The sequence below is a fragment of the Crocodylus porosus genome, unplaced genomic scaffold, assembly GCF_001723895.1.
Source record: "Crocodylus porosus isolate Cpor-Errol unplaced genomic scaffold, CroPor_comp1, whole genome shotgun sequence".
In the NCBI taxonomy this organism is placed as follows: domain Eukaryota; kingdom Metazoa; phylum Chordata; order Crocodylia; family Crocodylidae; genus Crocodylus; species Crocodylus porosus.
Window position 1 is genome coordinate 25783737 of NW_017728909.1, and position 26297 is coordinate 25810033.

A 26297-nucleotide genomic window follows, 5' to 3' on the forward strand; every position below is an offset into this window, starting at 1 on the left:
CAAACCTCAGAAAACACTGCTTTCTGAGATCACCAGGAAATCCAGCATTGACTGCAATTTCCCTGTGAAATAAACCCAAAAAAAGAAAGAAGCAAACAAAGAAAAAGCAGTAGTGATACAGATTGAGTGAAGGTGCCCTCCGCCAATCAGTGGCAAGGGGCAGGGCCGCCCCAGAACGCCCACAAAATTGGCTCTGTGTGTCATAAGCAAGCCGTGAAAAGCCCTCTGTCTCATCATGACTTAGACAAGTCCCTAAGTATAGCCAGTAATTAAGAGGTTAGGGCTCTAACCTAGCAGGTGAGAAACCTATTTCCTAATCTTTGCTCAGCCTGATTTCAAGCAGCGGCTTGAACCTACGTCTTCCATGTGCCAAGCAAGTGCCCTAAACATACTATGTGGCATTCAGTCTTTCCTGCAGAAGCTGTTCCACTTTATATAAATAAATATTAATTGCAGTGTGTACTTACAGCCTGACTCTCCCACCTCCCATGCAAGTGCCCTAGCTACTAGGCTGTTGGATATAACAGGATGAAGAGTTATCCTGCTCTTTTGCATGAAGAAAGAGTCTCATCCAATAATGGTAATTGGGTATATAACTCTAGACTAGAGAGAGATGCCTATCTAAGTCACTCCAGGAGACTCTCCAGTAGAGATCTAGAGAGTCTAGAGTTATACACCCAATTACCATTATTGGATGGGACTCAGATGTTTGCTTTTGGCTGCCTCAGTCAGCTCCCCTTCAGGTTTCTAACTTCTGAGGATCCCATTCTTAGATACTTAATTCTCTCCATGGATTGGACAGGGACCTGGTACCTAATGCAACCCATGTGTTCCACTGGGCTATTGGGTGTCCAGGAATTGATGTTGCAAAGCTAAACCTGAATTTAACCCTTTGTGATTCTGCATTGCATTAGTGGACTTAAGAAAGAAAAATGGAAATATATGTATAAAGAAAGCAAAAGAGACAGCCTTCTGGACGAAAAAAAAGATATAAAACACATTTCTCGTCACTGCTGCTATGTGGAACTCACACAGGAGCAGCAGTACATCTAGTAAGGAAATAGGTTTTAACCTGTTCATTTCTAAATTAAATAATCACTTTTCCCTATACTTTTATAGTAAAAAAAACCTCCACTCCCTGCAACACATAGGACATGGTCTACTCCTCCTGTGGACATAGCTCACATCACTCCCCACAGGGCAAAGTTCTTGATTCCTAATGTGTTTTGTGACCTGACTATCTGAGAGAGACTTCCTTTCCCCAGACCACAGGACAAAAGATTCAATTTATGATTATTTTTAATTTGAAACTGTCCACTGAGGCAGACAAGGCCTGAGTGACCTCTTCTTGTATAAATCCAAACAAGCAAAATGAGGAATGCCTTACCCATGTTGAAAAGTAATACATTGTTTACCTTAATAGGCCTGTTCTTGGAGTAAGATGATTTCCAGGTAGGTAGGAATCCTGGAGTCTGGTCAGTAATAAATACTTTATATTAGAAGCAAATTTTAAAACAGCAACTGCTACACAAACATTTATGTTTGTATGATGTTACGACTGCCAATGAGTGAGCCATATTTCTGTTTCCCTCAGGTATAATCCTTGGATTCTGCCTCCGACCATACAACATGAGTTACCGGGAAGTCAAATACTTTGCCTTTCCAGGAGAACTATTGATGAGAATGCTGCAAATGCTGGTCCTTCCCCTTATCGTATCCAGCTTAGTTACAGGTAAATCAACTTATTTTAAAGTTTTTCTTCTCATCGTTTAAAACATAAATGCCAAGTCATACAATATCTATGCACTTTACAACGTAGAAAAACATGGCATTCTGAAACCATGCAACAAAACGGTACTAATCTTCAATGTGAACTTTGCTAATATTACAGTTTTACAAATAGTATTACAAAAACAATATAAACTGTTATAAAGTTGTGTTTGTACCCCACGTCTTTGCCTTTATGCCTCACACTGATACCATCTGCCACAATAGCAAAAGTTAGAAATCTCAATAGAATAGTTTACATTCATCCCTGTTCCAAGCCCCGCTGGAGAGAGAAGCTACTGAGCCTAGACAAAGACCTGTCACAGACCTCTCTGCTCTTGTCTTTTCAGTGAACAGTTGGAGGCCACACAGAAAGTGTGTATCACTTGGGCAAAAAGACTCCAGTTTAGACTCCATCCTATTACTTGTGGAGCCTTTTCTTCCCAGTTGGCAGCTCTGTTAAGTCTTAGGTATTTTTATTAACCTGTTCCTGGTATTAATCATGCTGGTTCTATCATTTCCCTTCTTTCCCTAGTAACTTTCTAGTAGGTTTTCAGATTTCTTGATAAAATTAAAGCCTTACAGCATATTGGTAGGGTAGGAAGATAGCACTCAGCCTATCTAAAATTTAATTTCCCTCAGTTACACCACGACTGCCTTGACTCAGACCTATGACCTAAACCATTGGTGCTCAATCATTTGGCCCAAACCAGATGGATGGCACAGGCCACATTGGATCCTGCACACCAGCATAAGGCCCATATGTCTGCATCAGGCTCTTCATGCCCTCAGTTGGCCACTGGGTGTCAGGATCACCACTGCCCAGCCCCACATCCTAGGATTTGAGACCTGTTTCATCTTTGCCTAGCTGCTCATGCTGGGATCAGGGTCCTGTACCACCTCTGCCTGGATCCACATGCTAGAATTGGGGCCTTGGGGCCCTGTACTGCTCCCCATTCAGCCCTGGGTGCCAGGATTAGGCCACATGCCACCCTTCGCATCCAATCTAGCCTGCAGGGCCACAGCCTGCAAGGCTCCCAATGGACCCATGAGGAGGCCAGTGAGTCAGATGCCAGGGTACCAGGAGCCAGATCTGGCCCACAGGCCAGGAGTTGAACACCCCGATGTATCTTTATTGCTACAAAAGCCAAAATATTCAGCTGCCCTCTTTCCCACTGTTTCTCCAATTTTCACTGTTTAGATTCACTTTTATCGCAGCAAAGCAGCACAGGTCCCCACCTTACTAGGTGTTAGAGACTACATCCTACAGACTGTATATTAGCAGTGAATGAAATACAAGATTCCAAAAGCATGGGCAGCTACAGTACTATTTCCTTTGACTTACTTCAGTGAGGTATATGAGTTTGTTTCTATGTGCATAGCTTAAGCAGATGTCAAGCTAGATCCAGACTGAAACTAGACACTGACCTATGAATCAGCAAGTGGGAATACTGCTCCAGGCTGTTCTTGCTTAGATACCTTTTTCCTGCTCCTCCACAAACTGTCCTCTGCTAGTGTGTTTCTCAACCTCTGAGCTCACATCTGATCCCTCCTTTTCTCTTTCCCTGCCCCAGAGGCTCCAAGCTGGCTGGGCACAGCTGGGGAAGGTATTTCTAAATGCAGAAAGTAAAAAGAGTTTCCTTGGCTTCAGCGCACAGCTGCCTGGAGGACTTGGATGAATCTCTGCAGGAGAAAATCCCTCTCAATCCTTATATTTCTACTAAGTGTATGAGGGGGAGAAGAAGAGAGAAGCTGGGGCTAGAACAGTAAAACAAGAAACTTGGAAGAAAATCCCAGACAGTGATATAAACTTCTTTGCATTCAAATGTATGAACAGAGAAGTAGGATAAGATATTCAGCACTCGCCACAGACCAAGACATGCTCCACAGCCTGAGCAGGAGTTTTTGTGGAAACAGAAATCATAACCGGATTCTCAGCTCTGAGCCTCCTTAAAGAACATCATTTCACCAACTCACTATTTTTGTTGACTTTTTACTTCCAAGCTCTGCTAGCCTCTATAATCCTGTTTAGTCCCCTGTTTTTCAGGAACAACATTAATACCACCATATTTGAAAGAGCTGGCTAAAAGGGAAATCTGTCTATCTAGTCCCTATTATCACAATGTCTGAATGTATCACAGACCTCAGTGTGAGGAAAGGCAAAACTTTCCATTTTTTCCTCTGAAGAAATGTTGTTAAATACATAACAGTTACTGTGGGAATATAGACTTTGTATGTGGTATTGGTATGCATAGGAAATACTGCATCCAGAAGATTGTATTTAATGCAAAATTTTTATCTAAATCACAGTTTTGTAAATTGTTGGTGTAATTCTATAACACATAGATCTGTGGGGGCTTTAGGGGACAAAACTGTTATACCCAGGTAAGTAGTCTGTGTTTATAAATGACAGGCTATTCTTTTAGTTATAGTGCAGTGTAATTTTAAATTGAAGTCATTGATGTTTTTATTTGTTTTGCATGTTGCTGGCAACATATTGGTAAGAAGCTCAGTGTTTCTCAAAGCAGTCTTGGGAACATCATCTAAGCAAAGCTAGAGTCCATTCTATAGGCCAAAATCTATCCTCCATTTGCAGATGCAAACATAGAATAACTCCACTAAAGTCAAAAGAGAGTAGCATTGGGTACCATGCTTCTTATTTCCTGTATGTTGTTTGGCCACATTGCAGATATAAGATTTTATCCGGCGAGTCAAAACGTAGCGATGCATTTCCTTGGTGGTGTTAATAATCTGATGTTAACCTGAATAAATTCCTTTGCTTTTTGTAGTCTTAGGAGATTGTCTCCAGAATGTAATGTTATACATGTGTGATCAAAATATTCACATGTCCACAGTCCCATGAAATGTGTGTGGTGACCTACTAGCCTAGAAACCACCAGAACAGATGGGAATTGTTTAAATATTGCTTCCTTCTTGAACTAATCTCTCTCTCAAACAGTCACAGCATAGAAAAATATATTAAAACAGAATGAAGCATACAACTTTGTGTTTTCATGACGTGAAAAAACACTGGACAAGAAGAAATCATGACAAATCAGGATATAAATATTTGGTTATTGTAACTTGATGGCAAGTTGACAACTGGTATTTTGGAAACTGTTGCTTTGACTGCCTCCAGGTCTTCCTACTTCTGTTATATATGCCAAAAATTATTGAAATGTCAGTGTCACAGGACGGGGCCCAGGAGAGGCCATGATCTCTCCTGCGCCCCTACCGTGCCAAGTTGCCCTTTCAGCACCTTCATCTTGCCTCCCATGTCTTTGCTGGGAATGTAATATTAATGGGAGACTGCCTTTCCTGGGCTTCTCGGACCTGGTGCTCCTGCCCTATATGGATATCTCTTGGTGCACCCACCCTAGGGCATCACGTGGCTCCTTCTGTCCCCAATACCACCAAGCCTCGCCGGTGTTCTGGATGTTCTCATGTCTCTGTGTACGCACCCTCTCCGGTATACGCACCCTCTCCGGGGCCTCTCTGATTTCTGATGTGCATGCCCTCTCCGGGCCTTTACCCACGCGCCCTGCCCTCTCCGGGCTCTTGCTCGCATGCTCTGCCCTCTCCGGGCTCTTTAGACTTGCCCTCGCCCCTTTCAGGGGCTTCCCCAATCGACTCGCCCTTGTCTGGGACTTCTCCTGTATCCTCGTCCTCACCGGACGCTCTAATCTTATGCGCCCCCTCTCCGGGGCCTCTCTGATATGCGCCCCCTCTCCGGGGCCTCTCTGATATGCGCCCCCTCTCCGGGGCCTCTCTGATATGCGTGTCCCCCCCAAGCTTCTAATCGCACGCCCGCCCTTCCCCGGGCTTCTAATCGCACGCCCGCCCTTCTGGGGCCTTTAAACTTTGTCTGCCCTACCTGGGCTCCCTATTCCTGTATTCACGGCCGCTCTATGGCCTACGCTCGCGCTTCTCGCGCTCCCCTGCCCTCACTGGGGCCTACGCTCACGCGCTTCCTGTACTTGGGGCTCAGGTGGCCAGTAGCTGTGCCTGGCCCTGCCCCCTGACCCTTCTTCTGGGTCATATACCCCACTGGGCTTTAGTCCCGATAGTCCCCCCACTGGGCTGGGGTTGGCACACCCCCTAATTCCTCCTGAGGTCACCCCACTGGGGCTGGGGTCAGGACACCCCAAAACGCCGTGCCTCATCCACAGTGCCAGCTCTGGCACCAATCGCTGTGCCCTCCCTGGGCACACCCCAAAACACAGCGCCCTCTGCACCACCAGGAACCCCCCTGTTCTGCTGGGGTGCTCCCCTGAGGCTTCTTCCTTCCCCTACAGCCTCACCCAGTCCTCCAGTATTACACAATCACCATCAAAACCAAACTCAAAGCCATACCAACCAGCAGTAACCCAAAATCAGCCTACCGGCTATAACATTCTGTGCCACCCTGGCTCTCTGTCAAGCCTCCCTGTCAGAGGTCTCTCCATCTCATCTCATCTCATCTCAACACGCAGACGCTCAAGCACTTGGGCAACCCTGCCTGGCTCTGCTCTATGGCAGAGCTCCTGCTTCTCAGCCTGTCCGAGGGGAACTGCCTTCTGGCCTCAGCCTATCTGGTTATAAAGGCCAGGCCCTGCCCCCTTTCAGTCAGCTGACCCAATCTGTTGCTTGAGCAACCTTCAGCTGTGCTGCCCTGCTGATTGGCAGCCAAGCCCTATTACCAATGCCAGTAGCAGGCACCCTAGTGCCCTGCTACAGTCAGGTTAGAAGAGATCTAAGGAGATGATCTACCTTATCTATCTCCTATGTACTGGGAGGATGCCTTTGCTATCAGGCTGTGCAGTAGAGGTGTAAGCACTTTCAATTCCTACTGTTGAAGCTGGACCACCAGGACAGCCAGGAATATAAGAGTCATAGGGACATCAACAAAGAAAGCAATAAAGAGGCAATCTGCCTCTGTAGGTTATGGTACTGTCATGGGGGAGGGAAATTTGGGTTTAGGTCTCTATTCCTAGCACTGTTTGATGTGGAACAATTAAAAGGCACTGACTGGAAAACAAAAAATAACCCTGGCAGCCAGAACCAGAATCCAGGCCTCCTTATCCTCAGCAGATTGCCCCAACTACTGGCTACTAGGGGTGTGTGAAGCAGGCCGTATTCGATTCGGATTTGGCCTGAATCAGGGGCAGTGATTCGATTAATTGATTCGGATTACCGTCCCCGATTTGATTCGGCCGAATCTGAATCTGAAGATTCAATGCCGATTCAGAGAATCAGTGATTTGGACATAGACACAGCTTTAAAAGTTTTTTCTACATACCTTAAGGTAATAGGCACAGCTCGTGATTGCTGAAATGCTGGGGCACATGGACCGTCCCACAGGATTGGGTGGGTGGCCCTCCACGTGCTCAGTGGTGAACCTAGAAGTGAACCAGAAGTACTTCCAGTACACTTCTGGGTCTGCCAGGGAGCACGTTGGGGGGGGCCACCCATGCCTCCCCGGCTTGGTGTTCAGCCGCAGAGGGACCCCAGGTGCCCCCCAGACCCAGGAGGCACCAGTCATTGAGCCTGGGGGCAACAGGGGGGAGCCCTGCACACTCTCCGGTGGACCCAGAAGTGCTGTGTACACTGGGGTGCCCTCCGTGCTTCTGTGGGACACTCCATGCGTCCCACCATTGCAGCATTTATGAGCTCCTGCTACCTAGAAGTATGTAGAAAAAGCATTTAAAGCTGTGACTATGTCTGAATCTCCTAATCTTTTTGGAGGGTTCCGATTCAATTCGGAGAGATTAAAGGGTCCTCTGATTCGATTCAGATTTGGAGATTCGGCCACCAAATCAGGTCAAATCTCCACTGAATTGAATCAGGGGCCAAAGCTTCACACAGCCCTACTGGCTACAGAGGTAAGCTAGTCTTGCTTTTGCACTTTTGGCTATCCAGTGGTCTTGCTATCACCTACCCTATTCTATATCTCTAATGTTCTGGGTAAGTGCCCAAACCACTAGGATGTTGGGCAAAAGGTAGGTAACAACAACCAGTTTTCAGCATCCTGCTGAGTTATAGCTTTTATCCACCCTGAATTTTGGGACAATCTGAATCACAGTAGAGGTTAAGCAGGAATTAGCCACGATGATGCCCTTCGGCTCTCTACCTCAACTGCTTCTGCACGTGCACTGGGGCCCCAGCATAGACACATAAGGAGCTCTGCAGTCCAAAATGAAGGCACTTAAAATGAGGCTGCTGGACAGGGGCTTTTTGAATTGTCCTTTGAAACTCAAGCATACTGCCCAACTGAAATGCAGGACAGTACCTCTAACTCCACTTTCACTGCACTTATTTATTTTACATATTATAATTGGATGAATAGACCCAATTAAAACCTGAAACCCACTATGTCACATAGGCAAAAACTAAAAGATAGTCTTGCCCGAGACAAGTGGGGAATGAAGGAAAAAAGTTACAGAGAGATTAAATGAGTTTCTTATGGTTTCCTAGAAGGTCAGTGGCACAGCTGGGAAAACAATATGAATCTCCCGAGTCTCATTCCAGTGCTCTATCCACTAAATGATAATGTCTCTTCAAATTATTGCTATTATTAGCAACAAAGTTACTGAAATGAAAAGAAACATTAATTAAGAAATAGGCCCCTCAGCAGTGGTGGCAGTCCCTTGATACAAGAATGAGAGTCTCCTAGTAAATAGAGAAGTCACTGGTGAGTTCATAGATGACCAAGGAGGCCAGCCTGAGATCTGCATATTTGACTACACACATGGGAAATATCACCAGGATATGTGCCTTCCTCCTGGAACTGTCTGTTCTCAGCTCTTTCCCTTGTCTCTCTTGTCTATCCACCTCCTTAGTAAGGCAAGTTTGCTCGAAATGATCAGTGCCTTGCATTACATCACAGCACCATCAGGGATAATTCAGTGCTTGAGTCTCGCAGGTATTGATATTAAAATCACATTTCTTCAGACTAGCCTTCAAGATATCCTTGAATTTCTTTTTTTGGTCATCGCTGTAGAAGTGGGCATCAGTAAGTTGGGAGCATAGGACCTTTTTTGAGAGCTGGTTGTCAGGCATCCTTATGACATGTTTTGTCTAATGGTGCTGGTATGGTATAAACATGGCTTCAATGCTGGTGGTGCTTGCTTGAGCCAGAACTGCTGTTTGTTCTTCTGTCCTTCCAACTGATATCGAGAATTTTCCCAAAAATATTGCTGGTAGTAACCTTCCAAAGCCTTTGGGTGTTTCCAACATCTCGTCCAAGTTTCATACCTACTCAACAGAGTAGGGATGACAACAGATTGGGAAAAAGAAATTTGATTTGGGCCTTAATGTCATGATCATAGAAGACTCAAAATTTCAGAGGCATCCAAAGACAGCTTTAGCAGATTTTATCTGATGTTGACTATTGTCATCTACCTTTACTTTTTGGTAAAGTTGGCTAAGCAGGTGTGGAAAATGCTCAATGTTCTCCAAAGATTGCCCACTAATTGTAATATGTAGAGGAGCAGCTGGTGAGTTTGTGGTGGGTTGGTAAGATATTTTGATTTTATGAACCTGATAGTAGGTCCAACCATTTCATATGCTTCACAGAAACAATCAAAAATGACCAGGAGTTCTTCAATTGAGTGGTTAAACACAACACAATCATCAGCATGGTGATCAAATCAGTTAATCAATGGTGCTGAGGGAGTTGGTTGATGTGATTGCAGAGCTGCTAGCCATTATCTTTAAAAACTGCAGTGATTGGAAGAGGTTCCAGATTATTTGAAGAGAGCCAATATAGCACCCATCTTCATGACAGGAAGGAAGGAGGATCCAGGAAACTAGATCAGTCAGCCTCATCTCAGTCCCTAGAAAAATCATGGAGCAGGTCAAGGACCATTTCTAAGCACTTGGAGGAGAAGAAAGTGATCAGGAACAGTCAGCATGGAATCACCAGGGTCAAGTCATGCCTGACCAACCTGATTGCCTTCTGTGATGAGAGGACTGGCTCTGTGGATGCAGAGAAAGTAGTGGACATAATATACCTTGATTTTAGCAAGGTTTTTGATACAGCACAACATTCTCTCTCACCAGCAAGCTAAGGAAGTAAGGGTTGGATAAATGGACTGTAAGGTGGATGGAAAAGTGGCTGGATCATCAGGATCAAAGGGTACTAATAAATGGCTCAATGTCTAGCTGGTATCAAGTAGAGTGCCTCAGGGGTAAGTCCTAGGGCTGCTTTTTTTCAGTGTCTTCATCAGTGATCTGGAATATGGGATGGAGTGCAAGTTGCAGATTACTCAGCAAGTGCAAACTGGATGGAGTAGTTACGCTGGAAGGTAGTGATAGGATTCAGAGAGACCTAGACAAATTGGAGGACTGGACCAAAATAAATCTAATGAGGCTCAATAAGGACAAGTGCAAAGTTCTGCACTTAAGAGAGAACAACCCCATACATTGTTAAAGGCTAGCGACTGACTGGCTAAACAGCAGCTCTACAGAAAAGGGACCTGGGTGTTATAATGGGGAATAAGCTAGGTATGGGCCAACTGTGTGCCCTTGTTGTGAAGAAGGCTAACAGTGTATTGAGCTGCACTAGAAGAAGTACTGCCAGCAGATCAAGGGAAGTGATTATTCCCCTCTGTTTGGCCACCACCTCCAGGCTAGAACTTTCCTCCCCTCCTAGCTCTGAGCCCAGGCTTGCATCCCTAAACCATGCCTTCATTTGGCACCTGGCCATAGCCCGAAGGGAGAGGGAGCTGTCCAGGTGTTCCTACTTAGCTTAATGGACTGCCTGGCTTCTCCTGCTTTGCAGCCCTTCCCAGCTTCTTATCTGCTCCTGGCCTCCATTCTTGGGTCCCTTTTGAGCTTTCCACTGCATCCTCTTTCCCTTGTGAGTCTCAAGAGTTCAGCTCCTGGAAGGAGTCTTCTCCCCTCTCCTTTTCCTCTGTTGCCTGGAGGTAAAAAGGTTTGGTGACAAAAAGAACACTTAAGCCTGTAAGATAAAAGACTACTGCATGTCCCCAGACAGAAGAGAGTGTCAGAGATATTATTGGAGTAAAGGAAACCCAGTTGTCAGAAATCAACAGATAAGGGTATATATACATAGGTCATGCTAGATGTAAAGGTGAAAAAACCGTAAGCAAGTAATTATGGAAGGAATGAAAGGATTTGTAGTAAAAGATCAGCAAGAAGATAGATAGTGTGCAACACATTACTTGAAGGTCACCTACTGAGTGCTTGGAGCTAGTGATGACTCAAAAATCTATTCTAACATTAATATTCAGGCACAAAAATGGATTTGACTTGTCTTTAGACAAATTAAATTAGTACATTATTCTAGAAAGAAGCCATCACCTGACAGTTTCATTTGTGATAATTTTAGTTTTGATACCTGCCCTCAGGATTTGACACTGGGCAATGAATATGTCCATAATGTGTAGTTAGGTGAGAATCCAGCAAGTCCTATTGATCATGTGTCCTCTAATACATGGGTCACAATTTCATAAACATAATGTCCTCTTCTAGCCCATGTCATGACAACTGGCAGGCAGTCAAACCTGAGAGTTCAGATTTCCCCATCCTAATTTGTAATACCCATGAGAGCTAGAAGGGGCAGAAAATTCTATGATGTTCACTTTTTAGAATATTCCTAGAGTCAACTTGATGTTCAACTTCTAGAGCAGGGGTAGGCAATGCTTTTTGGCCAAGTGCCCAAAAAACCACAATGTCTACCTTGTAAGGTGCTAGAGTGCCAGCATGCCACAAAAACAAAAAACTGGGGTGGAGGGGGTATATGGCAGGATGCACTGCATATTTAATACAATTAATAATCATTAATGTTGCTTTTTGTTTTGTTGTTTTGGGGGGGGGGGGTTTACAGTAAATACCAGACTTTCTAAAAATTCAAAACATGATGACAATAAATAAAACTTCATGTACTGCCTTGTACTTGTGATTTTTTTTTGTTCTTGTTAAGCATGTTGTGATGAGGGAATGGGGCACAGCCAACCTGCCCACAAAGGGATGCTGCAGGACCCTGGGCTCAGGGAGCTTCCTGCTTAATCTCTATGCCAGCCAGGTATATTGCAAGTGGGAGCTGCAGCCGCAGGCTGCTCCCCAGGCTCTGAGCTGGTGCTCAGGTCCGAGCCAGCCAGGGGCCTGCAGTGCAGCGGCTCTGTCCAGTGCCTGCCCCAGCCCTGGCCCCTTAAGGGGAGCTGTGAGCAGGCAAGGCTGGGGCCCGGACAGGCTGAGGCAGCTACAGTGGCTGTTCACCAGCTCCAGGGGGCTCCTGTGGCCAGGCCCCTGCACCGGGGATGGCTCTGCCCTGCTTGTGCTGTGCCCAGCATACAGGGAGGCTGATCCTAGAGAGGAAAGCCCCCCAAGCCCAGTGTCCTGCCCTGGCCAGGCAGCATCCTCATGTGTGCAAGGTGGCTGTGGCCCATCCCTGCAGAGCTGCAAGGGTCGAGCCAGGCTGCACCACAGGTGCCCCTAGGCATCCCCGCCTGCCCACCCACCACAGCTCAAGTCTGCAGAGCTCCAGGACAGCCCCCACTTCCCACCCAGCCCCCACCTTTCTAAGGACCCAGCTGGGCTGGCTTGCCCACGGTGCCTCCCCCCAACACTGCCCTGACCCTGTTCTGACCACCCAGCCCCAGTACTCGGCACCTCACTGCTGCCCCAGGTGGGACAGGGTGTCTGCCTGCCTGGGCAGCTCCCTTCAGGGGCCAGCCAGGCTGGAGGGTGCAGCCTGGGAGCACGGGGTGGGGGCAATAGAGCACAGACAGCATCCCTGCCTGCGTTCTTCTGGCGCCACCCTGGTGCTTGCCGTAGTGCTGGGACTTGTGGCTGCAAGGGAGAGCCCGGAGCAGCAACTTAAAAAATAAAATAAAATAAACAATTTCTTTGTGTGCTTCCCGGCATGTCAGGAAAAGTGTCTCCATGTGCTACAAATGGCACATGTGCTGGGGGCTGCCAACCCCTGTTCCAGAGTATTCATAGAGTATTCTTGGTATTTCCTTAAGCAATAGAGGTGGCAAATCTCTTGCAGTAGTGTGTGTGGAGACAAGAGCCATCATGCATGAATTGTTAACTCTTTATGTAGCTCTGACAGTCTTCTATCTGGAAACATGTCTCTTGCAGAAGTCACTTCCCATTCTAGTGGAGAAAGGAGTTACACTGTAGTGAAGTCTATTCCACATGTGCTACTAGAGGAGACTAAGGTTTCTACATATTGTATGTGCAACAATTTATGTCCTGAGGGGAGAACTAGAAGCAAGGAAGCAGCACTCTCTCTTGACTTTTTATGTCTCAGGGTAAGTGGGGAGGGTATTCCTGCTCCAGCTTACACAGTGCAAATATGAAAAACTAAGAAGCTTCAGAATAATATTTTGCTTGTACAATAGGACATGACACTGATTAAATCTGGTCTGCAGATTTCTCACCCATTTCTTTTTATGCCCTTTAAAAGTCTAATTTCAAGAATCTGTGTGTAGTCATCTGAGAAATAAAATAGTAAATGTGAAAGAAGTGAAAGCGTTTATCTGTCAGTTTTTACTTTGGCTACACTATGTGGAATATGTGCCAATTTTACTGAAAAAAGTAACTCTGAAATTACTATGGTTTTGTGATCTATAAATACGGCCCATTCAGGGAGGACAAAAACAAAACTGCATAATTTCATGGATTCCAAAATTCATACTAGGTGGATCTACATGTGCAATTAATGCAGTGCGATAAACTCCAAAGCACTTTGAGCCACAGTGAACTGCTCCCAGATGCAGAATCTACACATGCACCTGGGACAGCAGCAATTTGAGCTGGGGCAGAGCAGGCCCCCATCTGGCTGAGCTGACTGGGTGCAATTTACCTGCATTTCAGCACTCCACAATAAGATAGTACTGTCCGTAACAGTGCTATCCTACAGTGGAGTTAATTAGTTTACTGTGCCCTAATACCAGAGCACATGCAGATAATGCTGCTTTACTGCAGATCTAGTCAACTCCTCAGTAAAGTGCATGTGTAGATGCGCCCACTGGGTCAGATTCTGACTTGTCATAGTCTTTTTGTCCTATGCTGCTGAATAACCAGCCAGGTGAAAATTCCCAATGCATCAAAACACCCGAAATGTAAAGTCTCCTGCAACATTTGCTCTGATCAATATCTGGTCAGAACATATTCTGAACACCTGAATCTTATATATGCACTAAGATTCATACCATTTAACTCACTCATCAGGCAAAAATTAAATTACAAATGATAATCATATGATGAATATATAATAAATTTAATTTTTTTGCCTGCTGGGTTAGACAGGACAAACACCATTTTGTCTCCTGTCTAGTAACCCTTACTGAAGCTATTCTTCCAAAAAACAAAATCTTGCCTTATTTTTCACATTGTCATCTTCTGTCTCTCTCTCATTTGGAAACCTTATTCTAGTGTCATCCCTAGTGCCATTCTTCTCCTCTTTAATATATGCCCTTCCTCAAAGCCTATAAATGTTAACGCTAAAACTCTTTCAGCAGAAAGTGAGAGCACAAAACTATTCTCCATGAGTCACATTCTGATTTCAAGTAACAGATCCATTCCATACTTAAAAGAATTATTCAGATCTTAAACAAAAAGCCCTGAAGACAGGGAGAGGCTTTACATTGATCTCAATGGCCTTGGATGAGGTCCAAAGAGCACAATACAGATATGAGCATGAAAGACTCATCTTAAGAACATGCCCAGTTAGTATATTTTAAATTAACTATATGCAGCACTGTTACTTAAAAAGCTTTTTTAAAAAAAAAAAAAAAAGAGAAACAAAGTGTTTTTAACATATTTTAACGTTTTTCACTGTATAGAATTGCAGTACCAGTTGGTTACAAGTACTTCCCTACTGGAACAACAAAGTTGTATGTTGACTTCCACTGCGTGTGTTCACATATTATGCATGTTAGCTTGCATGCACAAACAGGTATTAGTCATGCAACTTGCTTAACTAGACCTAGTATGAATGCCCAAGTGTTTGTTTACACACACAAGAAAATGCCATTTGTATGAGCCAAAACCTGAATCCATCAGTACATTTAGCCATAGAAGTCATTTAATTTGTAAAGACCAATCTTCAGTTAAATAAGATACTTGTAGGAGTAAGGAATCATGCAAAGAAGGATTGCTAGGCTTGGGTCCATATTCAGTGAACTTTTCCTTATCCCCTTCCCCCCGCTCCCCCCCAGAGTAGCACATGCATGAGGTTGGAGCTTATAATCAGTGCTAACATCTACAAAATAGTCATGTACACTGAGTTGCTAGGCTGACTGCCTGGAAATTTTTTTTTAAATCTCAATGGAAATAGTCAGAAGAAGGAATCTATGGGGGAGAAATTAGTGTAAGAATTTAGGATTTGTAATAGCTATTTAGACAGACAGTCTACCACAGTCAGCCTCCTCCACTAATAATTCGGCAAAAACTGTAAACCCTAACATGCACCTCTCAATTTGTGCAATGCTACATATTGCGTGGGAGTACTCAGCACAACTGACTTGTGTTCTGTAAATTCCAAGATGGCCTTAGCTCATCACAACTAAAATATCTACTCAGGCTGTTGTTTGACAATGAGTGCAGAACAGCAAGACAAGAACTTCTGTGAATCCCAAAAATGCTCTAAGAAGCCTCAACAATTAAATATACTGGAGTTAACAAAGAAACTCAAGCCATTCCTCAAACTGACATGACATGAGCTTGTTCTTTCCAATACTTTGTATCATATTATTTAAAATAAAAAACACTAACCTAACCTAAAATACAGTGGGGTAAGGGAGCTTTTGAGAAAGTACTAGCAACTGATTTGGTGATAAGCAGGCATTTGATTTTTTTTTTTTTTAAAATGAATTAAAGTAATCAAAGTAGAAATTGAGTACAACCCACTGGAAGCCAAGATACAGAAGTTATTGTGTAAAACACAAATGTAATTGTAATTGTAAATGTACTAGATTTCAGAAAATAGCGCACTGCTAAGTCTGCTTTGACTTCAGCAGTGAAAAGAAAGGAGCTGCAGGAAGAGTGGTCTAATGTAAACATGATTTAAGTACTACCCATTTCCAAAATAAAATTCTTAAAAATCAGAATAAGGACTTGAAACAAAACAGCTTGAAAGAGTCATTCTAGATTTTATTTTCAGTGGCACCTGAAACAAGAACAAAGATGTAGATATTTCATGTGATGATATGTATAAAGACATTGTAATTATATCTTATAACAAGAACTCAGAACAACTGACCATGATTTACAGTGCCTAGCTAGGTATTAAGAAGCAAGAAAGTAAGGATTTTCTTGAATAAGAACCTGACTTCTTATTCTGCCCAAGCAAAAAATAATGAATAAATAAATAAATGTAGCCAAATAAGAAGTCTGCAATAAATATAAGCAAGATAATACAAAAGAACCACTGACTGTCCACTTAATTTAACATGGATTCACATAAAAAGTTGCATTGGAAAGATGACTTATTAGTACAGCAGTGTGCAATATTTTAAAATTGAGCTGTTTCATGACATTTTGAGTACCAACTTATTACATATTCTAAATCATAGTTTGCTAACCCCACTGGATTCCAAATGCATTAATAAAGAATTCACAAGACCATTTTACCAATTTTATTTGCTACATGAGTTCAAGCAAACAGTATCAAGCCCTTGTCTATTTGTTCCACTTCTACTTACTCCTGTAAGACAAGAAGCTGGTTACAGTCAAATGAAGTGTTGATATACCAGTACTGAGCAATATCAGAACATGCCTCACAACATTACTGAAGTTACATATTCAGAATCTTTAAGGTAGAAGCATAAGAAAATCTTAGTGCCAAAATCCAACAAGATTTTTGAGTTAAAGACAATTAGCTATGAATTACACAAGAATCACATACTAAAAAGCTAGAACATACAAGTTTGACCATAAAGTTTACCCCATATTGTAAATAGAAAAAAAAAAAATCTTTGGTTCTCAGTATGAAACCACCAGTTACCAGGAAACTGCAAATAGTATAAAATGGAAGAGAGCAAGCCTCAGCCAGGAACAATGTTTGTTACCAACAGGATATCAAACCTATCTTACTTGTTAACAGCTTCTCCAAAGAATTTAATGTCAAATTCAAGATGCAGTACCCTGAACCTTCTAAAAAAAGAGACCCCATGAGACTTGAGGTCAGGGTCCCTTTTCAGCAATTCCATCTCTCTAGCACTGTGGCAGGCAGGGTTTGCAAGACTGGCCACTACTACAGCCTGCTTGCCTGTCTGAGTAGTCTTCCTGCCTCTCTCTCATGCCATGCCTTTGATGGAATAAATATGTTCAGTTTAGATGAGAGGCTGCCCCTTTATGACTGCATTGTCTCTATCTTAAGTACCTGGCAGGTTCCTTGGTAGGTCCTACTGCACTGGGGAAGAAAGCAGACAGCATCAGTTCTCCAACTGTTTCCACTTACAGGAGCTCGAGCTCGCTCTCGCGCTCGCTCTCGCTCTCTGGAGGCTACCAAGGCTTCCTCTTGGTGACTCCCACCCCTGTAGCTTATCTAGGCCAAAACCCTGCCACCAGCTGGTCATGTGGCTCCTACAGGGGTTCCCTATTCCCTCCTTAGGCTGTTACCCTGTCAACCTGCAGCTGGAGAGCCCTGCAGACTGGCCAGGCAGCCTCAGCCTTATAGTAGCAGGCACCCTTTAGTGCCCTGCTACAGGCACAACAAGGGTTTTTCAGGAGCCAAACAGAAGAGAAGAAATAAATGCTTGCAGGACCTGAGATTACCTCAGACCTTCCAAATTCCACTTGTGCTTCTTTAACATTTTATCTACTTTCTATTTAAAACAAAAGATAAATATGCACGTTCCAAATTAATGTGCAGTTTTTCACATGGGGAGAGGAAAAACGAGGAGAGAATACAATAGAGGGAAGAACCACATATGTTAACATTAGTTAGTGCTGGTTCTCTCAACAACATACTACAAAAAAGCTTTCAGCTACCTTGGTGAAAGATATGTAGTAAGTACCTGGTAGGACTTCAACACACATCAAAAAGACTGGCAACCTGTCAAGGTGACAAGCTCTCCTATCTACACAAAGGTCACATCTACTCATGAAGACTGTTCCTAAAGGAGAAACAGAAGGCACCTTTAAAAAAAACTATAAACTCTTTTCTTGAAGACATCCAGAATGCTCCTGACAGAAGTAATGTCTGCTGTCTAACTCAGTGATAATAAAAACCTGAAGGACTGGCAAACAGGTTCCAGATGGCTGAATCCCGACAGATTACTGCAGAAGGAATAGTTTGGAAATGAAGACATAGCTGTGTGAGCAGAAAGCCATCAGGACTCAGAAATAGCAGCTGACAAATGTTTGATAAGAAGTGGAGCAGCACTCTCTTTTGGGTTCTCCCTCCTGATATTTATCCCGGACATTTTTAATTTTGTGCTTTATTTAATTAGGAGTTGATGATTTGAACTACTTGTTTTATTTTCTTTTAGTTCTCAAAGGCTAGTGACAGAAGGTATATATAAACCAATTTAAGTGCTCGGAAACTGGTTTAAACTTGTAACAGAATACAAGTTCAGTGCACATAAAACAGTTTCAAAATGCCCAAAACCAGTTTGAGATAAACCTGGTTGAATGTAGCATCAGACTTAACTGATTCAGGTCAAACTGGTTTATGAAGCTTCTGTCCCAGACCCCTTCCTGGTTCAGAGTCCCCCAGCATCCCAGCATGGTTTTCAGCCCTAGACTGGGCTAGGCTGTTTTATCTGCTCCAGAGAGCAAGGCTGGCTCCATCCCTCTGTTCCCTAGCTGGGGCAGTGAGGGCTGGCTCACTAGCTGGCTCACTGCACCCTCCCCCCACAGGCAAACCCCAGCTGGGGTCTGGGGCCAGGGATGGGGGTTAAATTCACCTTCCCCCAAGTATGGAGCTGCCCTGCCCCACCAAAACTCAGTGCTGGCTGCAACTGTGGAGTACAAATCCCAGAGGCACCTGGAAGCAGGAAAAGGAAGTGACGAGCCACCCTGACACTCCTGCTGCTCTGATTGTGGACTGCAAATCCAAGAAACTTTGGGGGCAACAGGAAGAGTAAGCAAATACACAGCCCAGGCTGTATTTATAGCTCTTCAGTTTACAGTTTTCAGAGAAAGAATTTGTAACCACCGGGCCTCAACCAGTTGCTCTCATGCCGCTCTTGCTCAGGTGATTGATGTTACTCGCCTCATGGGCTCAAGCCTCTGTCTGAGCTGGTGACCTCCACCCAAATCCTTAGCCCCGTGCCCTCCTGCCATGACTTGTTGACCTCAGTGTCCGGGGCCGTTCATCAGGCGTGCTCGTAGACCTGAGATTCCTCCCAGCAGTTATTCATGGGGCTCTGCCACCCCTACACCCTGGCCTCATGCCTCCTGCGTAGCTATTTCAAGATGGTCGGCATCTCACTCCTGGGACCATTGACCAGACCCTACTCAAGCCCCCTCAGCATTACCTAGCCACTATGTGGGTTCATTGCCCTCAGATACCCCAGAGCTTGGGGAAGAACAAAAATCACAAGAAAAAAGAGAAAGAAGCTTCAACTCAAAACCAGGCATACTGCCCCTTTAACTACCCCCCCCCCACTCCCTTCCAGCACTTCAACAGAACCCTGGCTTCCACATCCCCTTAGGCACTCAGCTCACTGACTGCTCTAAGGCACCTCCCGATCCACCGGTGATGCTCTCTCCCGCTGCAGCTCTTCCTGAGCTCCTCACAGTCTCTCTCTCCCGACACGGACTTCTTCGGATGTTCCTCCCGCCGATCTTGCAAGGCGATCCAGGTGTTCCTCCACCGCCTTTTCTACAGCATTGCCAGGATGCTCCTCTTCTCTCCGGCTCCTGTTCTGGCTGTTCCTGTTCTTCTGCTCACATGTCCCAGCTTGTCTTGGCTGCGGGGACCCCGGTGGCTGCGATCTCTCTTTCCCTGGCTGGCTCCACGGTGTGCACTGCCATTTTTATCCATGCCAGCCAGCGTTCAGCGATGACATCACCAACCGGCCGCAGCTTGATAAACAGGCGGCTGACGAGCCGCACTGGTTCTGCCTTCTGCCCCTCACACACTGCCTCCTAAGTTGCTGGTAGGTCCTCTTTCATGTCTGGTGCCCCCGGACAGAATTAGTCTTGTTCAGGCTTTTATGAATTCAGTGCCACTATCTTCCTCTTCTGCAGAGTACAGGCTGGAGCCTGGCCACCCCCCTACACTCTAGCAGGGCTTTCTCTCTTCCCTCCCCTTTGGCAGTAGTTGGCAGGCATGATCTAGTGCCCCTGGCTTCTGGTTTGAGCCGCTGCCGGCATGCGGCTGCATTTCCTGAATCAATGTGAATGTGCGTTCATTTGCTTATCGGTTCAATCCCTGCACTTTAGACTAACCTGCAAAGACTGAATCAATTCAGCCTCAGGCTTTTTGACTGTCTGTACTTAGCCAAAAAGGAAAAATGCAGAGCTATAACAGTAGTTGCTGTATCCATGGGTACGGCCCCCAGCATATGACAGAATTGATTTTTTTATAATCATTTGGCTTTCATATAAACTGCATTTATATGAAAGATAAAAAACTTCAATTTTGTCAAAATGCTTCAACTGACATGTTTTTTCCTCAGTCTACTTTGGGAAAAAAAGGATTCAAAATTACAGTATTTTCTTCAAAACGGAAAATCCAATTCCTGCCCAGCTTTACTGTTATGGCCTTTCTCTTTAAAAATATGCCATTGCTTCTAGTGTCTTTATTACTGCTCGCTGGTTACTTTTAATGAATCAAGTGGCTAAAAAATATATATAGTCTGGTCTTTTGTGTCTATATTGCAATATCTACCTGCTTCTTTGTTCTGTATTTTGTTTCAAGCTTGTATTTGATTCTTACATTTTGTAAGAAAAAAATAAGTTTCTAGACTTCAGGGTTGTGAAGTAAACTTGAAAATGTGACCATAATATATATAACTGGCTCAGAAATATCAGGAAACAAACAATGAGAACTTCATTTAAAAGAAAAAACCTTATGATTTTTAAGCTACTCCCTGTAGGTCAGGTCCACACCTTAGGAATTCCTGGATTTAGCAAAATCTTTAAATATTATCTTTAATGCATCTCTTTCTCCATCTCTACAAAGTTTTTGCCTTGGCTGTTCCTCAAACTGCTTCTCTGTGATAAATTTTACAAAGCTGGTACAGATAACCTTGCAAGTTTTTGGAAGGTGAAAGGATTTCCAGTCTTTTCCCTAACTTGGTTGTTGATGATTGTAAGATCATAGATACTACATCTGCTTAGATCTTTATGCCCTAATTCAGGGTGGCCAACCTAGGGTGCACGGGCAGTTCTGTCATGTGGTGTGCTGCAGATCAGGGAGGGGACAGCAGCAGATAGGGCAGGAAGCACAGGGCAAGAAGCAGAAAGAAGAGCAGCAGACTGAGCACAGGAAGGAGATGAGTGTAACTCAGGCAGGCTGCAGGGCAAATTTGTAGTACATCTGCCAAAAAAGTTGGCCCCCACTGTCCTAATTTATGCATGTCAGACACTGTGAAAAATTCCTGTGGGATGAACACAATTGTTTATGATTTCATTTATGCCAGCTTTGCATTACCCTAACTCCATTTACTTCAGTAGTCATTTTTCAGTTAAATAAGTTGGGTAAGAATAACTTCTGTTACTAGTATCAGGTCCCATATGTTACTCATTTTGCCTGAAACAGCACCCACGTAAGGCCTCTACAACTCCTGGGAAAAGTTCAGTGAAAGGAACGGCACACCAAATGCTAATGATGAGAAAAAGAATGTCCCATGATTTTGTACACTTGCATAATGCAAATAGCACTGAGTATTTCACAGCTCTGAAATAACAAACAGGAGATATTTATTGTATGCTATTTCAATTTGTGTTTTTATTTGATTTTAGGGTCTATCCCAGGCTACACTTCTGAAAGCATTTACACACATACTTAACTATAAACATGTGAGTAAATGTTGCAGCATAAGACCTTAGCTTGTAATACAAATAACTGGGGTTGCAGTTAATCAGTACAGATTTCTGCAGGGCAGCAGGTGGTAGTAAAAAAAATACAGGAGCACGCCTGCATTGGGCAGAAAGAACACATCAACTCTTATTTTCCCGCTGCTGAAGAAGCACAATTAATAAAGCAAAACTAAATAATTACATTATTATGGCCATTTCACCCACCCACTTCTTGCATACACTCAAATACTCTGATAGCATCAAGGATTCTCCAATGAAAAGAGTCCCTTTTCAGAGCCAGAGGAAAGTAGGTTTTGGTCAAAAGTTCACCTAATGAATGGCTTTCTTACTCCAGTAATCTACTTCATTTTATATTTACAACTGCAGGGTATTTTAACCCTTAAAACACTGAACAAATATGGCCACCATCTAGTCCTCTTGTGCCACTCAAGTGGTGCTAAAGGGACAGATGGGGTGGGGGGGAATCTGTCCCCACCCCCAAGTCAAGATCAGATGTTTAAATACTACTTTTAATGTGCAAGTGTTCCATATGTCAACATATGTGAAGCCTCTGCCTTTCTGTTACACATAACTTCAGAATCCAATAATAATATTATTCTAAAAGTACCCTCTCTTTTCTTTTCCTCAATAACCAACTTTTCTTGATCTCAGACCCTCCTAGAACTTGTGATCCTTAACCTGACCTGTAACAGGATGCTGCACACATGGCAACTGTGCTGCACATGAATTTTGCATGCTAAAACATATTTTTCAGCTCTATTAGAATCCAAAGTCCTGGAAACAAGCTAAATAGTGTGACTAGGCAGTGCTGAGAGCTACTCTCATGAATTTGGCAGGAAATAGCATCACTTTCTATTGCCTCCTAGAAGCATGTGAGGTGCCGATTAAAAGTCAAAGCAAAAATGCAGGTCTTTGATCTTGTAAGGCTTTAACTGCATTAGTGACCTTAAGTTCAAGGGTCACTAAAACACTGAACTGAAAAAAAATGAAAACAAAAGCCCATTCACAAGAAACCCAAACCCTACATGTTTGTAATGAGTTCTCTGAACAATATTACCATAGTTAATAAATTATGAAAAAATCTTCAAGTATAAGTGCAATTCAAAAAGTAATGAGCTAATTGCAACTAAAGTAATAAGGCTCTTCAGTATTCCTATGGCACATTCTTAGAAGATCCTAACACAAAATAAGAAACAGTTTTCATTTAAGCCTGTTTGATCATTATCCATTAAAAATATATGGGAAATGTGTTAGTAATTTAAGGGGGGAGAAGAGAGAAGGAAAGTTAATCAGGATGTTCTCTACCTGTCTAGATAAACAAAAATCAACCCAGTGATTGTTTGCTATCTGTCTGATACTGATGTTGAACTTTGCAAGTATACTTTTCTTCTCTATACTACATTTTTTTTCTTCAAGTTTCCCATCATGTCATTACAATTAGTACAGCTCAGCTAGGGGCAACAATGTTGGAAATGCTAATGCGAATAAGGCAGTGAGCCACTGTTGTTAGCTATATTGTGCCATGTGAAACTACTCTGACTTTATCATGCATTTCACTTTTTATTATAGATTTATTCCAAAGGTTGCAGCAATTCTTTCCTATATTTTATAGAGAATGTTTGATAGCCCAGTTCAAGTCATATTAAAAGTATTTATTAAAAGTCTTTATTAAAAGAGTCACTGATTTGTTCATGCCACTTGCTATATGTTGATAGTCTTCAAATATTTTTAGTTGTTTTAAATATAATTTTTGTCTTATAATTTATCTTACCAGATTTCTCAAGTATGAGATGGCCCTGATTATAAGATGCCCCCCATAATTAGATTCTACGTATGGAAAATGTATAAATTTGATGTAATTTTCCACATACAGAATCTAGTTCTTAGAAGTTTGGGTTGAATTTGTCCCCCTCCCACTACTACAGCACGGAAAATAAATCTAGGGAAATCAGGCCCTTTTCCCTCTGCCCCCCAACTTCTTCCTTCTGCCACCCGTTCCCTCTCTCCTTACTGTCAGACTCTGCTCTCCCTGAGCACATGGAACTGAGGAGCAAATCTGAAAAAAACAGACCAAACACAAACAGAACAAACACACCAACCAGGATGTTGTCGAAATGGTGCGTTACGACCCTGAGTTGTAACACCTGGGCATGGGGTTATGTTGGTTTAAACACGAGTAGCTCTCAGTTCAGAACTTTAAAGTGTCCTTTCAAAAGGAATATTAGAATGGACCTTGGTCCTGGGTCCTCATTCTGGATGGGCAAAGTCTGTCCCACTAATTTTGCAGTGACAGTGCCAATATCAAATCAAAGTCTGCTCTCAGCACAGGTTAATAGGAAAATGGAATGCAAAACTTAATTTGATCCTTTACCAGAGCTGTGCTAAAATAAATGCCTTTTTTACTAATCTCTGCCAAATGCAGGTATGGGTGATCCAGCTCCACAGGCTTTAAGAGGATTTAGCCTCTAGACAAGCCCAACAAAAATCAAAGGAAAACATTGCCCCTACAGCACCTTCCACCCAGAGCTGGCCAGGGTTTTTCACTTGCACATCCCCTACAATTGCTTTGCCCAGGCATAAAGTCCCACCGCTATCTCTGCCTTTTGTGGCCACCACCTTTGAAGGGGAGAACCACTCTGGGTTCTCTGTTCATGGGCTTCTGCATTGACTCCTATGGAGTCCCTCTGACTCTTATGGAGTCTGCTCTTGACTCACCAGGGACAAGAGATCTCTCTGTGCCATCTTTAGCTGGCTCAGCAGCCGAGTCCCCTGGTGTGCTGAAGTCGTGGAGCTCTCCTGGTTGCCCTTTCCAGCTCCACTGTCCAGGCCATCTGACTCTCTGGGCGTGACTTTAATACCTCACTCCCTGCACATCCTCCTATGCGGAGGGAGTGCATACTTTTAAAACAGTGTGTTTGTGCTACATTCTGCTCTGTTTCCCCAGCTCGAGCACCTGCAGGTAAGTTAAGCCCTTCACCAGCCCTTCCTGAACTGATGTCCCCTTTGGGCTGAGACCATTTGGGGTGGAATTCTCCCCCAACATGGAGTGCTTGGTCCCCTTGCCACATTGCACAGTGACAGTGAAAAGGAAGTTGAAATGTATTCAATGTAGTGGCTCACCATGACATGAAAAAGAGTTGGCATTGAGAGGGACTGCATTCAATGGGCAGTACCGTAGATCTTATTCAGATGGGCTGTACTTACCTATCCATAAAAAAAAAAAAAAAAAAAAAGGTTCCCATCTCAGTCTTTTTGGTAAGGTCAAGCATCTCTAGCACCAAGGAGAGGGTGTCAGGGCTGGTTCTGGCAGTCTCAGTGCCAGCCTGGTATGGCAGTAAATCCAGGCCCAATTCCAGTTCTCTGTGGAGGCAACACCCATCTGTTTATTTTTCCAGGGGCCAAAAAAGAAAAGGTTCCCATCAACATGATTACCCAGTATGGGCCATGTATTTTATAGTCATGCTCAGTGTTGGATGCATTTAATCAACTTCATAGATGGTTTCCATTACTGAGCAAAGTCTACTTTAGCAGCTCTTCAAAGATAGGCTATGTATTTAGTGAGGTGTCCTTGTATGTAAATGTAAGAGGAGGGGCTTTTTTCCCCCATGCTGAACTTGGCGGAGTAAGGGGCCACATGGTCAACTTGTCCTGTATTTGAAAAAATACTCATTCGGCCCGATTCGACTGAATCTCCAAATCCGAAACGAATCAGGAGACCAATAAATGCTGTGGATGTGGATCTGTAAAAGATTAAAATATAATCTAACATTGCATTATTTTGTGAATCCTAATTCATCTTTTTGCAGTTTTGCGATTTTTAATGCAGATAATGACATACAGTCATAAAACAGGCATGAAGGTTCATTCTACAGAAATAAAACAATTAAAAGTGTTGCTACTGGTTTGGAAGGATAGAACATGAGTATTACTACTATTATTACTACAGTCCTATCCATCCATCTTCACCAGCATCTCACGCCGCTGCCTCCAAGGAGCAGGGCTGGGGGAGGGGGAGGAGGGGCCGTCAGTGCTGGTACCCTATATAGAGGGTACATCTATACTGCTGACTGCACTGCAATCAGAAGCAAAGTAAAGGTAGCACCTTAGAAACTAACTGATTCAGAAAGGCATAAGCTTTCATAAGCAACACCCTACTTTGTCAGATGTTCTGAAAGTGCACGAATACCAAGGAGGAGTCTAACCACTTAGTACACAGCTGAGTGGTGGCTAATTCCTCCTACCTCTCAACAGGTTAAACATCCAGTAGAAAGCTATGTGTAGCTATAGATGAACTGATCTGGGTAGCTGAATAAATTCTTTTAGATTCTAACCCAAGTAGCTCTATGCTATACTACAGTCTGTGATAAAGAATTTCGGTGAAAGGCTGGAAAGCTCTTGTTATTGGAACTAGATAAAGAATGGAGCAAATCACTTGTAAATTCCTTAAAAGAAAATCTCTGAATATGGCATAGTATTGGCAATTAAAAAAAAAAAAAACAAAACTGAGACCATCCCCTAAGTAAATGAATAATTTCATAGTTTCATAGCTTCTAGGGTTGGAAGGGACTGAGAAGATCATC

At 43.5% G+C, this 26297-nt stretch overlaps 1 protein-coding gene across 1 annotated transcript in view; it reads left to right on the forward strand.

Moving 5' to 3' along the window:
- Positions 1–26297, forward strand: part of SLC1A3 (solute carrier family 1 member 3) — a 103718-nt gene that overhangs the window by 25685 nt on the left and 51736 nt on the right. Inside the window, exon 3 of the mRNA XM_019531967.1 lies at positions 1595–1732. Within this exon, the coding sequence (XP_019387512.1) occupies positions 1595–1732 (138 nt within the window). The remainder of the gene's footprint in view (positions 1–1594; positions 1733–26297) is intronic.